Source organism: Neolamprologus multifasciatus, chromosome 8 (assembly GCF_963576455.1).
Source record: "Neolamprologus multifasciatus chromosome 8, fNeoMul1.2, whole genome shotgun sequence".
Taxonomy (NCBI): Eukaryota; Metazoa; Chordata; class Actinopteri; order Cichliformes; family Cichlidae; genus Neolamprologus; species Neolamprologus multifasciatus.
In genome coordinates, this window is record NC_140446.1 from 25,692,202 (window position 1) to 25,707,755 (window position 15,554).

The following is a 15,554-nucleotide window of genomic DNA, read 5'->3' on the forward strand; positions in this document are numbered from 1 at the left end:
AATGTTCACATTTTACCATAGAAAATTATTTTGATTAACTCAAATAGTGACATTGACATAAATCAATAGTTTTTAAACTATTTATGTTACAGCATTTAATAAAATGAATTAACGACAACCTTTCTGTCTCTTAAATACATAAACAATCATTTGCATCATTAAACCAACCTCTTTCTGCTTCCAAGGGTGCTAATCATGCAGAACCAGCTAGCCAACCTCCTCCATGCACATCTCTTAGCCAGTCTTTCCACACCACAAACAAATGACATGCATATACAATAAAAAACGAATTCAGCCACATTGAGTAAACTTTCAAAGTTATAGCATGTGACAGATAAATAAAATACATAGTTTGCACGAGTATTTGCAAAAAATTTATGTTTTTACTCACTCTGAAGCAACGTGTTTGTGTCGTTTCACTGAGAACAGAACAGGAAGTCTGACACAATAAAAGAAGAAGTGCTAAGCTACCCTTCAAAATAAAAGCACAGAGTAAAGTGGCTTTGCCGGCATTTACAAATACTACTCAATTCATTTTACAACAGTAGTTGCCTTACGGTGCTTTATATTGTAAGGTAAAAACCCTACAATAAACTCTGGTTTATAGTGTACATTAAAAAAATTCCAGTATATAGATAAATGACAGAATGAGTTATGACAGAATGCACATTTGTTATGAAGGGGCAAACTATACATACAGTAAAAGCCAAAAACTTCCTGCTAGCCTCTAAACGTGTTATTTCATATTTTAAAGTTAGGTATTTTAACATGGAAGTATATGGCGATTGAGTCACTTTTGGATCTAAAACCAAGTGTCCATTTGTGGAACTGCAACTTTTTAAACTCTGCCTTGGCTTACATTTTTCAGGAGGTTTCTGCAGAACAAGCATAGTACTAGCACATCCATAGTTAATATGATATCTGAGTTTAAATCAAATTGACTAACTTTTCCATTCCTGACCTGTTAGTGTGGCTACAGAAAAAAAGGCAACACTAAAGAACAGATGGTAAAACTAAATGAGGAATTTGAGGGTTGCCATTGCATGATAAGCAGAGTTTTCCTTTTTCTGATATTCAGACCAACTTTGGTACAAATGGATATAAACAGAAAATGTTTACCACTGTTTACCGCCCAGTTACTGCTAATGGGAAATAAATGTGCCTTCCTGCAGCACTATCCAGATGCCCCAATTCTGCATGTGGAAAAACTTTCAGCCTGGATAGACTTTGGAGTTTCTGAGGCCTGAGGCGAACTGTGGGACAAAAGACTGGCAGGGAGAGATGAATGAGCAGTGTAAAGAAGAGGAGTGAGTAGGGTAAAGAGAAGCTAGGGAATAGAAGATTGACTTCAAGGGCAAGAGGGAGAGAGCAAAGGAATGGAAGAACAAATTAGTCAGGAGTGATAAATTTTGACAGGAGTTGGAACTGGAAAGCCTGCGAAATAATGCTGGAGACACATTACTTTTGTAGTTGGAAGATATTTCTTGATGAAGTTTTTATATTTTCTCCTTTACTTTGCACCAGACACATTTACCTTATATGCAAAAGATGTCTGCTTTTAGGTTAGGAGGACAAAAAAAACCAGCATCAGGAAATCACGCGATCATTTAAAACTAGTAGCAATAACGAGCCCGGATAAATGGGATGGTTGCCAATTTGCAAGCACAAGACAATGGTTATTGTAAAGACTGACATTCCCGTAGTCAAATATTGAATCAAATTGGCTCAAAGCACAGCTATGAAAAAGTGCAGCTTCTCAGGAGTGTTAGCATTTAAATATCCTGTGCAAAAACATCCAGCAGATGAACCCGTAGCCTCCCCTTCCCTCTGCTGTTATCACTCATCTTACCCTGATGATGTTAAAAGGATGGCTGTCAGTTAAATACCAGGCATCTGGCCTCAATGAGGCAATATTTTGAGCTTGAGACACTACACAACTATTGGTTGCATTTGGCACTGAGAAAGCCAACACAGCCAAAGACATGTAACCAGAGGGCTTTCCTGTTATGCTTTTGCCTAGTAACCATGTCCTCACATTACATTATAACTCTGTAATCACAATAAACTGTAATTTCAATCTCTGGATGAATGAATAAGACCTAAAACAGCAGTGTAAACAGGAAATGTGCTGTGTTTCATAAAGTGACTTGGTTCTAGAGTTGGTATAATAAAAATCTGATATAGTCTCGAGTTATCTGTGTGTCTGAGTCACTGGCAGCTGCTTGTCAGATATGTGAGTGTTGGTGTTGGACATGAGCAGTGTCTGGTTGGGCAGCCTGGGCGAGCGCAGAGTGTCAGGCTTCTCCAGCTCTAGTGGGAGTAACATGAACAGAACTCTCTGTGCTGCCACTCTGCATAAGAACCCAGACCGCATTGTCAAAATAAAACAGTATAAATTCTCAGAAAGCCTATGTTTGTCTTTTTTTGTGGCCGGATGTCTTTCACGATGGCATTGGCTTGTCTTGCCTCATATATCTGTGTCCACTGTTGGATGACTTTAAATTCAGTGTTATTCTAACTCTTTGTAAGTTAGGAAGGTCGTGTGTGATTTTAGCTGCACATTCTGCGGTTTAGAGGGGGATAAGTCATACACAGCACATGATTTTGTTTTTCCTGATACTTCCAATTATATATATGTTAGATATAATTAATGTTACATATTTATTCATTATAGTTTGTGCTGTGTTTTGACATAAATATACATCATTATGTACAGGTAGCATGCTACATACCAAGGCTTTTACTTTCCTAAAAATAACCTAAAACACAATATATGTGAGATACTGTTCTTTACTTGTATCACTCAAAAGAATAGCGTATATACATTAATGATACTCCTATCATGCTTCAGTACAGCCACCATATTCCTGTTAATCAGTTTCCTCTGACAAGTTTGTTCTTGTCTTAATCACAGTTCCATCTCCATTACTGATGTTAGCTCAAATAAGGAAATGCTTGGTTAAGTCTTTGTGGGGTCTCAGTAACTTCATTAAAAGGAAACCCCCCTATCAACACTTAAATGTAAAGCACAATACGCCTCTTTGTTCTTGCTAAGATGAATGCTGTGGCATTGTGGGGGACCATGTGGGCGTGGGCACACATGACATTTATGTCAATTATAACCGAGAGGAGAAAAGGCATTCTGACTTACTGCCCTTGTTTTTTCTATTCTCTGCTTGGGCTTTGAGGGTACAGCTGAGGGCTGCGTTTCTGTGGTAGAAAGGCACAACTTTACAGGCTTTTCTTTGGACCTGACATCCTACACCAACCACCATCCCTGTGGGACACCCTTGGATCCCCACCCGAGAAACTAGGGAGAACCACCTGTTTCTGGACTACAGCAAGGGAGTAAAGCAGCAGAGGTAGCCTTTGTGGTGAAACAGCCTTGAGAGTGGACCGAATAGTGGCAATTTCAAAGGGGTCCTAGTACAGAGGAATGTTTGGATTCCAGCAGCTTATACCAGCACACCCATATGAATGGCTGATTGAGTGGGAGTGGAAGAACGAGATAAAAAAAAAAAACAAAGAAGAAAGACAGGGCTGATAGATTAAGGAAGGAAAAGAATGGTGAGCAGAGCTGCAAATGTGTAAGGGAGGGGATCTGTAGGGTGAGTATAGACGAGAGCAACACCAGGGAGGGAATTACTACTGTCACTCTTGTTTAAACCCACCTGTAACAACCAGAACAGCTGTACACCCAGTCAAAGGAAGAGAAAAAGACTCAGTTAAGCCTCGCTGTGGGACGGAAATACTGTTGGGCAAGCTGCGGCAGGTGAAGTTGGAAGCGTGTACGGCAGAGGAAGTACCACAGAGATGATGTCTGGGAGACGAAATCAGTGTCGTCACCCCATTTTTGATGACTCAGAGGAAGCCAATGGGAACCATGCAGATAATGGACCCGAACCAGAACCCGAGGAACTGGATTGGGATAGCTATAGCACCACGCTGGAGCACAGAATAGCAGCTGTGGGTAAAGCATACATTAAAGTAAAGCATATATTAGGCTAATTCTGGAGTATATATTGTGCTGGGAGAATTTTGTTTTTTTAAGATAACCGGTGTCTTCATAGCAGGAAAAGCACACAAGTTACTCTGTAGACAGTGTTGGGGAGTAACGGGATACATGTACCGCCGTTACGTATTTAAAATGCAAAATATGAGTAACTGTATTCCGTTACAGTTACCGTTTAAAAAGGTGGTATTTAGAATACAGTTACTTTGTTGAAATAAATGGATTACACGGGGGTACTTCCCTGTTTCATATTGTCGCGGGTCAGGCCTGTTTGGGTTTTGTTTGACAGCTACGTTCTGTTGTTCCAGGCGGCAGCGTTACGGTTGCCATGGTTACAGGGTGACCTCTCTCTCTCTGCGTGCTTCCTGGGTGAGAGAGGCCTTTTTGTTGTTGTTGTGCTAAGCTAATAGGCAGAATGCTACCGTATAGCTCTAAAGAATGTAGCATCATAGGCAGTGTAGTCCGTGCTGCAGGGAGAATGGACTGCCATACCTGTTATGTGTCTGTGAGCGAGGGAGGGAGAAAAAGGAAACGTATGGGCTGTCATCGAGCAAAAACGGGAGCTGGAAGCATGTAAATATAATAATAACCACTGCAGCCAAGAAGATTGCCTGACGAGCCCAGTTGTAAGTAAGCTATTAAAACTCGACTGTACACCGTGTTCGTGTTTTCCTCCGAAACAATAAGTTCCTTTGGAGCAGCCTTTCAACGCCTCTCTCTGTCTCTCGCTAGCAAAGTTGACCCAGACAACAAAGTAAAGCTAGTTTTCGGCTACGAGCCGACACAGAACCCGCCGTATTAGCCAGAGGTCCCTTTACTACAGTTTGGAGCCGCGGACCTTCAGTAACAGTAATAAATCACAGCAATAGTACATTCATGTAGTTGTAAACAGCATGATAATATATTAAGTAATCCAAAGTATTCACAATACGTTACTCTCATTGAGTAATGTAACGGAATACGTTACAGAATACATTTTGGGGCATGTATTCTGTATTCTGTAATGGAATACATTTTAAAAGTAACCTTCCCAACACTGTCTGTAGATATTTAAGTTCTCCAGTAAACACCACAAACTAAGGCGGGTAAATGTTAAAAATGGCAGTTGCCTGACATTTTATTCTTTATTTGTATATTTAATTATATTCCTTATTACTTGTAATAATTATTTTATTGCTTATACCTCTGTCTCCTCCTGTGACATATGGTAAACTTGAGTTTAAGCTAAGTGAAGAATTTGAAACTAAGTATAAATAGTAAAAAAAAAAAAAAAAAGTAATAGTGGCATATGTTCTCTTAAAGTCTAGCAGTTGTGAATTACCAGGACAATTTTGTAGTTTTTGGCTTTTGGCTGTAGTTGGCTTTTGAGACTGTGTATGAAGTGGTAGAAAAGGTAAGAGATATTAGCAGCTCTTTTAAATGAATTTTTGGGGGCTTTTTTGTACCTTAAATAACGCAGTAAATATAGACAAGAAAGTATGTAGAAGTTAAAGTTATCAAAAGTATAAACTGTTTGTTTTTGTTTTTTTAAGTGACAGTTGTTGTGGAATGCTTAGATAGTATAAAAATATTAGCAGTAGTTCTAATAGCAATGCTAGCTAAAACGCCACTGCTGAGTTATAGCTAGCATAGCAGGACAATCTTTAAATACTATTTTGTTTGAAAGGTAAACAAGGTATAACACTTAACAAATGTTGTTCTTTACAGAATTATTAAGGATGTGTGTTTTATCATGGGGATTCTAGCTGGGCCTACCCTAGTTAGCTAAAGCAACAGAAAAATGGATAGCGAGTAAAATTTAAACAGGTAGATAACTGATAATTACAGGTCGAAGGATGTAGCCTGTGAGGAACCAGAAATGAAGGACAGTATCGAATGCCGTCTTGTTCCAGTAGCCCACTTCTCATCAGGGTGTCCTGGTTCCTCAACACCCGACATGGACCTTGTTAATCCCGGTAGGCTGGATTTAGTAGAGGGGTTCTAGCTTAGGACCCTTACTGGATAGAGACACCCGGGGCAGGAATCGAAGCCCTAGCTGCAGTGACTCCCAAGCTAGCTGAGTAGCTTTAGCAGATCCCAGGAACAACATCCAAGATCTGTCCAGAAGAACACAGTCCTAGGAACAGCTAAGATACTGCACAGGACCCTCAAGCTCCCAGGCCTCTGGTAGAGGACCTGAGCTTGAAAGATTGATGGCCCGCAGGGGCAAGAGGAGAATTTATATATACTTTTATAGTTTACAATGTATCGCAAAACAGTTTCTTTTGGTTTAAGAATTCAGTCTCCAGCACAACAGTATCTGATAGATGTTTGTACAATGCCAATGTTGTTGTTTTTACTGGTTTTAGCTTAAAGGCCATTGATATTAAGCTCCCTTTTATAATTACATCTTAATTACAGTCCATTAAAAGACAATGGAATCACACTCATGATCTATCAACTTAAGGGATAATGTCAATTTAAGAGACTGCTACATACATTTCTAATGTAGAAAATGCCAGTGCATTATGAAACCCAAGGGCAGGATGGTACTGTAATAAAAGATTTTTACAGAATTATAAGTACAGGTAGGACAAGCTATTGTATAGCTTGACTGAACAACTTCCTTTCTGCAGTTCTGTGTATTGCATATCTCACTATAGAAAAATGAATGTATGTGCAAATATGTTTGCACATACCCTTTGTGTGTTAAGTGCTTGTATTCCATTCATACCTGGTAATACCTGTTTAGTAGTGACGAGGTAAAAGGGTTAAAGGTGCAAACAGCTTTGCACAGAAACTTGTGCGAGGAACTTTTAAAAAAAGCACGGAAAGTCCTCCAACCAAGTACTTTTATGGAAATAAATGCAGATGGAAATGTGGTCGCTTGATCATTTCACAAATGCCCAGATATCTGGGTATGCTATTTGCTCATTTCTAAATGCCTTGCCCATGATGACTGGCCTATAAGAAAGTAACTGTAACAATAGCAAAGCTCTCATAATGTGGCCCTTTCACTACTGTTATGGATGGCAACTGATTACGTGATCTGGTGTTTGGTAGAACTTGCTTATCTGGTTGGTAATACACGTGACCGTGTTACTTCTTAGCAGTACTATATTAAGGCAAGTGCACACTGACAGAGAGACGGTTCTTTGTGAAAGAGGATAAATTTCATCCTGTGGTAAGATTATCTTTGCATGAACGTCTTGAGGTTTGCTTCAGCTTCTTTAATTTAAATCCCTTTATATTACATGTTTATCCTTAGCCTTTTACTAACAGTGTCAGCTTTTTCTTACCTTATCTTGCCCTTCTTTAAACTCCACCAACACTGAGTTTGACAAAACTATTATGTTGCTGCATAAAAGATCTTTTACAACAAGATTAGAAGTTGATACAAGGTCTGAGGACTGTGCAAAAAACAGTAAAACTGAACAAAAAATGTTATTCGTAGGATATCTGGCACAAAATGAAATCCAGCCAATGCAATAATCTCCATAATACAGATTCAGTCAGTTGAAAAGTAAGTGATTTAACTCTTAACCCCCAGGAGCAGGAGAGTGCTCAGGTATCTGAGCATCGCTGTGCCCAACTGGAGAAGGCAAGGCGCGAGCTGGAGCGGCAGCTGGAGGAGGAGGAGGTCTGCTCAGCCCAGCTGGCCCTTCACAGAGACAGGCTGGAGGCCGAGTGCAGCAGCCTCAGACGAGACCTGGAAGAGCTGGAGAGCGCTCTGACTGTAGCTGAAGAGGATAAACAGGTAGGGCATTTTTGGATCTTCGTGATATGATAATCTCTGGAACAAGGATTTTTGCGCAGAAAGAGAATGACTGATTTGTAATATGGAAGGAGCATTTAGGAAGACGACAGATTGGAAGGTACAGTTGTCATCCAGCTCTTTAATTCAAAACAAGCAGTAGCCAGGCAAGGAAACTAACAGACTGCAAGAAGCACTGAAGCCAGTGGATTTTGGCAAGTGGGAGGTGGATGGCTGGTGGTACACTTAATATGGTAACAGGCTGACTAAGTTAGACAGGTTAGCCAATCATAAAAGTAACAAAGTGAGGAAATAATATTGCCAGAAATGCACAAAGTTACTGATGACTAAATAAAACATGACATAACTTCAAACCATGACAAGTTATAGTTTCAAAAAGTAACACTAGGGCCATAGGATGATCTGATATCGTCGTGTTGCTGTTGTTCCCAGATCATCATGAAAATGTTGTTCCAGGTTCAACATTGCAAGTGACCAATCACATTATTGTGACGTTATTCTTTTGCGCACCAACCCATTCGTGCATTTATGAAATTCCAATGTTGCAAGGACAATATCAATTCTGCTTAGCGTTTATTAAAAGGTTAGGGTTAGGGTCAGGGTTAGGGTCCGTTGATCGGCGGACAAAGGCGGTTTCTCGCAGCTTAAGTACAGTTTTTTGTTTTACGCCGTTTTTTCCCGAAGTCGCAAAAGTATGACATCACAACATTCTGATTGGTCACTTGCAATGTTGATCCTGGAACAACCTTTAGTATGATGATCTGGGAACAACACCAACACGAGGATATCAGATCGTGCAGGGCCATATGTCTGTCTGTGTAGGATCTCAGTTGTCCAGGTCATGGTAGTCTCAGGAGCTGTTTGAAGTAATTACCATTAAGTAGCATAGTGTTGACTGGTGGAACATTGAGCACCAGTACTCTCCTGTCTGAAAAATAAAAACCAGAAAGCATAAAAAATGGAACTGAAACCCAAACAATGCGCATAGTTTCTGTTTTCAGTGAACGTTTTTTCATCCATTATTATCTGTTTTAGAGAGATTCAGACATCTGTTCAATCCCTGACTCTGAACGGTTATGAAATGTTAATCATATGTCACAGTATTACCTAGGGATGCACCGATACCACTTTTTTGGAAACGAGTACGAGTACTTGCATTTCAGTACTCGCCGATACCGATACCGAGTAGTTAATAAAAACATGATTTAAATTTGCAGGTAACAGCTTTAGTCCTATAATTTAACAAAAAACAAACAAACAAGGGACTAGTTTGGAATTAAGAACATTTATTTAAAATGAAAAGCATGTTGTATGCAACATATTACAGAATAAATAATTATAAAAAAACAAAATTTAATTTTAAATTTGTTAGTCTGTTTCTCTGTTTAGAAGTCTCACTAGCACAGTCACAGCTGGGATGACATCAGAGGCTAGTGCGTCGTAGCTGCTCACTTTTTTAGTTAGTTCCTCAAAGGGGGCGAGGATGGCAACAATCGTCTCCATAAGAGCCCATTGGTGAGCGGTGAGGTAGACAGGGAGTTCATGCTCGGACACCCCCAGCACTCGCTTTTGCTCAATGAGGGACTGGAGCATGTAATACGTGCTGTTCCAGCGCGTCTGTACGTCCTGCTGCAGTCTCTTTATTGGCTGGTTGAGCTGTCCCTGAATGTCCTCGAGGCGGGAGTAGGCTAAGGCGGAGGGTTTAAAATGCCCAACTATTTTCCGTCCCACTGCTATAGCATCAGCTATGCTCCTCTGTGCTAATAAGCGTGGGTAAATAAGCGTGGGTAAACTCTTTGTACTCGTTGTCGTGTTTTTGGTGCTTGATTAAATTACTTGTGTTAAATGCGCTACCTTTAGAGCCTCCTCTGGACAATTTTGCTGAGCAAATTTGCAGTCCGCCTTTGTTTTTGCGTCTTCGTTCACTTTGAAATAGTTCCACACGGCTGACTTGTCTCGCCTGCCATTCTCCCCGCTCTGAGCTGCGGGCGGGCACTCGGGGCCTGGGGGCGGGCACTCGGGGCCTGGGGGCGGGCACTCGGCGCCTGTGATTAACCCCTTACATGCCGCTCAAACATAGACAGGTCTCAGACCGTGGTCTTAGTCCCCGGTATCGGGGGACTTTTAACGAGTACGAGTACTTTAGAAAATTTGGTATCGAGGCCGATACCAGTATCGGTATCGGTGCATCCCTAGTATTACCTGTTTCTATCCAGATCTCAGGTAAAACATCTTCCCACCAAGAGTGCTTGCGCTCTTTTATTTTTTTTTTGTTTTTCCACGCTTTGCAGAAGCACGGTCTTCTCTGTGCAGAAACTAACAAGAAAGGGCTGTTCGGACACCTCCGTTACAGCCCCTGCCCCCCAAACCCCTTTATCTATTTCACTGAGGTGTATTAAAGGATTAGGATCCTATCTTTGTTCAGGAATGCTGCAAAAATGTGTTGCGCTCACAACTCTGTGCGTGACAGTGAATTAAGATTTCTCTGGGTAGCAAAGCAGTGCTGAGTTGGAAATTTACTCTGAACAATTTGATCTGCTCCATGATGTTATAAACTTGATCCTCTAGTTATATGATGATTGTTTTTTTTGCTGAGTGGCCTCCCGTGTGGCAAAGATACAGTAAGAGGGAAATGTCAGGGGGCTCAGAGAAGAGAACAAGACCAGACTGGTTTGATGGCGCAAAGCTTTGAAAAAGAAAATGATAAGACCTCCTCTGATGCCACAATATTCTTTTAGCTGGACAAGATGTGAGTAGGAAGTTTTGACTCACCTGTTCACTCTGAAATTTGTTGAAAAACATGTTAGTGTCCACGTACCTCAGTCTGCTGCCTCGTCTTGTTTTGCACATTTTTAACTCTCACCTTTCTCTCTAAGAGAAGACAAAGCTTTGATGTCTATTAGAAAGAAGAATCATGACATCTGTTTCTGTCATGAAAGGAGGAGACAATTGTTTTATGGTGTGGCTGCAGTCACAGGCTACAGACTCAAACTGCTGTATTCACCAGCAATCATGGTTCCCAAGCAAACAGCGGTAGCTACAGAGGGAGGGGTTTTAGCGGAGTTAGATAAGAACAAAATCTATGTATAGATAGTTTAGCTTGGTCATTTTTTTGAATGAATAAAATATTATCTGATGTACAAAGTGGCAGATGTTAAAAATTGCTGTTAAGTTACAACCTGTGTCTGTTTTCATAGCTGTCACACAGTGAGGTAAGGACGCTGTCAGAGCAGCTTTTTCAGAGGGACGAGGTGGTGCAGAAGCTGCAGAAGGAAAAGGAACATCTGGTGGAGCTCAGCCAGGTATGCTGTTAAGTGTATGATACTGATATACATACACACCTGGGCTAATGTCTATTAATAGCTAAGCTCCATAAAACTAGAGTTTACATTTTCCATAATGCAAGTAAACTGCTTTTCTTTTTTTGGCCTCATAAATGCCCTCATGCCTAATATCTCTCCAAATCCACTCCTTTCATTTATAACATAGATTGGAAATCACAGCCAAGCAGAGACAAGGTTTATTTTGTTCATTTTTAGAGGACTTTATGGTTAATGATGGATACCTTAACCCGTTGCAACACTGTTAGTTTCCCAAAACTGATAAACTCCTCGAAAGCAACATGGTTAGGGTTTGCACTATGCAACTGTTTTCACCCACTGAGTTATATGAGAGATTAAAGGTGCCCTATGAAGGTTTCTTATTGCCCTAGAAGACATGTTTACATTCACTTTTGTTTACTTTGGCGGCATTTGGTTAGTGGCTCAGCTGCAGGGGAGGGTGGAGCAGCGGGTTCAGGGTGCGGTTGCAGGGGAGGCTGACACACACCTGAGCTCCATCATCTTGTCATGGATCCCCAATAAAAGATGTGCTGGGACATGAGGTGGGAAGTGTGTGTGCTACAAGCAGGGCAGCTGAAAAGTTGACCAGTGAAAAACACAGAGCAAATAAAAACGTGTGCAACTGCAAACGCTGTTGGTGTCAGGGCAGTTATTTCCACATTTACGAACTCTGATTATGTGTTCCCTTATTTTAGAAAAAGCATTGTCTGCAGCTTAGATCACTGAAAATGACGACTCAACACCTCTTGTGTTCAGAAAGTGGTTAGGGTAGTCAGAAGGTAGTATGATATAGGATATTTTAATTTTCACCATTAATGAAAATCTTCCTGCCAACCAAACATTCCTCTTAGTCATATTATGATTCTGTCATATAACAAACTTGTGATATTTTCCATTTTATCTCCATCATATACTCAGTAATTATCCCAGATATCCCAGAATACCTGAGTATTGGTAACACACAATAAATTACCACGTAAATTAACATCAACAGAAGCACACACAAGAAGTACAGCAGTGTTCTTCAATCTTGGTCATATACGTGAGTCACCTGCACAGGAGGTTCTGACTTGCATCTGTAATCTTTACGTGTACAACCACACAGACATAGATTTCTAAATAAGTCACAGACCGATAAAATCCAAGAATTTCCCACCAAATTAGAGAGCAAATTTTGTGGGTGGACCGTACTACACAGCAAGCAATATTATTTGTCAGTTAATTACGTTAAAATATTAAAAGATGTACCAACAGGACAAACATTTTTAACCAATCCAATTCATGCCCACAGATTCTAGTTCACTAGTGGAAATCAAGCCTAGCCAACAGCAGTTGGTTAATATTAATCCAGGCAGCCACGCCCCAGATTTTAAGTCTTAACAAAATGCAAACAGATTTCATTAACCGTGGAGCTATTTTATTAGAGATTAAAAATATTATTTGTACTAGGCTGTAAACATGTTATTCTTATGACTTGTTGGAAATCAATGGAGGTGATTCACTTTTACAGCCAGCCTCAAGTGGCCATTACAGGAACTGAAGGTTTTGCTCCTTTTTTCAGCCCATTCCCTATAACAGTCCCATAAATTTGTACATGAATAGATTATCTTTTGCACTTGAAGCAAATGTTCTAATCTCAAAGTATGCATGTGCACACTTTAAAAAATATCTGTTTCCATTTTATTGGAAATTGTAAATTTAACTCTTCCGTTCCCAAAAGCATACAGGGACGCTCCACTTGCTGTTTGACTCAGAATAAAACATGAGTTTAGGAAAGTGGAACCATATGGCCTGTGGACAGAAGTGGCACTCGTGATAAATGTGCTCTTCACCAGACACAGACCAGTCTCCTAGAAAAAAAGAGAGAGATCTGAAGAATTCACAGCCCTCAACAACCTCATCTTCCTTATGACAGCTATAAGAGGCCCTGTTTGCTAATTCCTCCCAGATGGTTCAACCAGTAGTAGCAGTCTTCTTCATTGTGTAATCCATGTGGACAATTTAGCATTAGTCCTCATTATGTTCCTACTGTTTGCTGAACATGTCTCAGATTATGGATTTGGCCTGGAATACAAGGAGATGCCTGTGGGAAAAAATTGAACACAAAGTGCACGCACTGCTGTTTGAGTGAGTTTAGTCTTCCTGTTTGATGCTTCGCTGCTTTTGCTCCCTGTTGATGAAAAGACAGATAAAAAACATCTCATCTATCAGATCAAACTGAAGATGACTTCTGACATTTTCATGGTTAAGCAAACAAATAAATCATATCTTTCCAAAGTACAAATATGGCAGACAGATGGACGTGAGACAGACATTTAAGGACACATGTGCAGTCCAGGCTGAGACATCTTTTATCGCCCTCAACAGCAGGCCATTGAGGACCTGCAGAGTGAAGAGGAGAAAGTCAACCTGCTGACCAAAGAGAAAACCAAGTTGCAGATGCACACTGAAGATGTATGTACATATTTTTCAAATTGAACATATAGTTGATACCATATGCACTACACAAATGTTTTTTTTTTCAATATTTATTCTGTAATTTCTGAAATTTGCAATGTGTTATAGTTCAGTGCGCTTTCAAATTAAAATGCAGGACTGTTCCATCTAATTCCTCCCAAACGTGCTCACCTGGGTGTAATTGTAGGCTGTAGGGTGCTCTTCCATGATGTAAAGCTGGTTAATGTCTTTGAATGTGTTGAGTCATTGTCTTACTGCAGGATGAAGGCCTGGCCAACCACGTTGGCTTTTAAACTGCTAAAATTCCAACAGCTAGTCTATAATTTTGGACGTCTGTCATTTGTGTTAGATGGAAAACTATAAACTCACTGGAAAGTGTGTTAGGTAAGCGTTGCTAGCACTGCGTTTAAGCCTTTTTTTTTTACCTTCAAAATTGCTCTCATGGTTCGTGGCACATGGTTGCTGCAGATTGGTCAGCTGAACATCCATGATGCAAATCTGCCGCCGATTACTCAGGAACTCAGGAGATCAAAGTGTGCAAAGAAAATATACACGACAACCACCAACCTGAACTGTTGATACAAAGCAGGATGAACCCATCCTTTCCTGTTGTTTGTGACACATTCAGACCTTCCCATCCAAATGTATCAACAGAAGTCACGTAGTGTTATTTTATAAAATCTATAATATATTAATAACTGATAAAACAATCTCTGATTTTATGAGACTACCTAGACTAGAGCTTTAACTATAGACTCCATGATAACTTATTTTAAATATAAGGTCAGTGACATTACACTGGTGTAACATTTGCATCCAACAGAAACACACATGTTGTACACATTAAAAGCTTATGAACTATTCAACAGTAAAGTGAGGAATGGAAACTCGTGGTTATTTAACTTAATTGTTACCCTGTTAGCCAATACAGCTTGGCAAAAATAGGGAAACACTGAAACATGTAATTTCACACATAAAAATTGTCAAATATAATAAATGGTGATTATAAAACATATTAAAAAGTGGCACAAAGCATTTCACTATTTGCAATTACAGTCAAAAAATATTGTTAAACCCTATTATTGAATCCGTCCTGTAACTTTCCTCGTGCTCAGTTGGAGTACCAGCTGGAACAGGAGCGCCATCAGCGTGCTGAGCTAGAGAAGAGCAGGAGGAGGCTGGAGGGGGACAGCAGATCTTCGCAGGACAGTCTGGGAGAGATGGAGAAGATGAGGAATGGTCTGGAAGACCTCATTAAAAGGTCAGTCAAAGACGCGCTGCATGCTTATAGCGAACTTTTCAGAGTAGATGGGAAAAAAGCCAGTCAGCCAAAGTACTATTTGCTCCTGACACCAACAATTTGAGGCTAAAGCTACATTCTGTTAAATTCTGTTGGGAAATTTTGCAGAGATTTTCATAGTTTCACAGAGATCTTCAATGATCTTCCGACTTTTTTTCTAGTGTAACACTGAGGCTTGCATCTCAGGGGTCTGCTGAATCATCCTGCTAATTACTGAGTAGACTGTCTGTAAAGACTCTGTTGATTCCCAGAAGATAAATCCAAACGTCCTTGTTGATGCCCTTGCTTCATTGCTAGCATTACCAGAGGGTCAAAATGTTGGCTTTTATATTAAAATTGATTAACATAGACATTTAGACAATGAAAAATCCAAATAATTAACAGTTTTCTTAAAAACCAAAGTGAGACTGATATGTTTAACTGTTGTATTACTTAAGAAAATATGGTACAGATGTCCACAATTTCACCAGGACCTATAATTTTATTTGGGGTCACCATCATCAAAAGATTTTGAATCAGAGTTCTTAATTTATGCTAATTAGCTAATGTTAGCATATTTGTAATGCTCTGTGAGATTTTCTGTTTACTGTATCGGTACCAAAATATTAAAAAGTTTGCAGTGTGCCTAATGGCTGAAGGTTTCTTGTACTATAATACTGTGGTTGAAAATTATACAGGATATTGTTGTTA

At 40.0% G+C, this 15,554-nt stretch overlaps 1 protein-coding gene across 3 annotated transcripts in view; it reads left to right on the plus strand.

Moving 5' to 3' along the window:
- The window catches only part of LOC146513212 (putative uncharacterized protein MYH16), a 63,001-nt gene that overhangs the window by 10,910 nt on the left and 36,537 nt on the right, over positions 1 to 15,554 (plus strand). For 2 of the 3 annotated variants that reach the window (XM_085169326.1, XM_085169325.1), the window contains exons 2-5: positions 7,542 to 7,748; positions 10,964 to 11,068; positions 13,475 to 13,561; positions 14,680 to 14,825. In XM_085169326.1, coding sequence (XP_085025452.1) covers positions 7,542 to 7,748; positions 10,964 to 11,068; positions 13,475 to 13,561; positions 14,680 to 14,825 — 545 coding nt within the window. Of the gene's footprint in view, positions 1 to 349; positions 3,967 to 7,541; positions 7,749 to 10,963; positions 11,069 to 13,474; positions 13,562 to 14,679; positions 14,826 to 15,554 lie in introns of those variants that run through there. The other variant, XM_085169324.1, reaches the window with a different exon arrangement.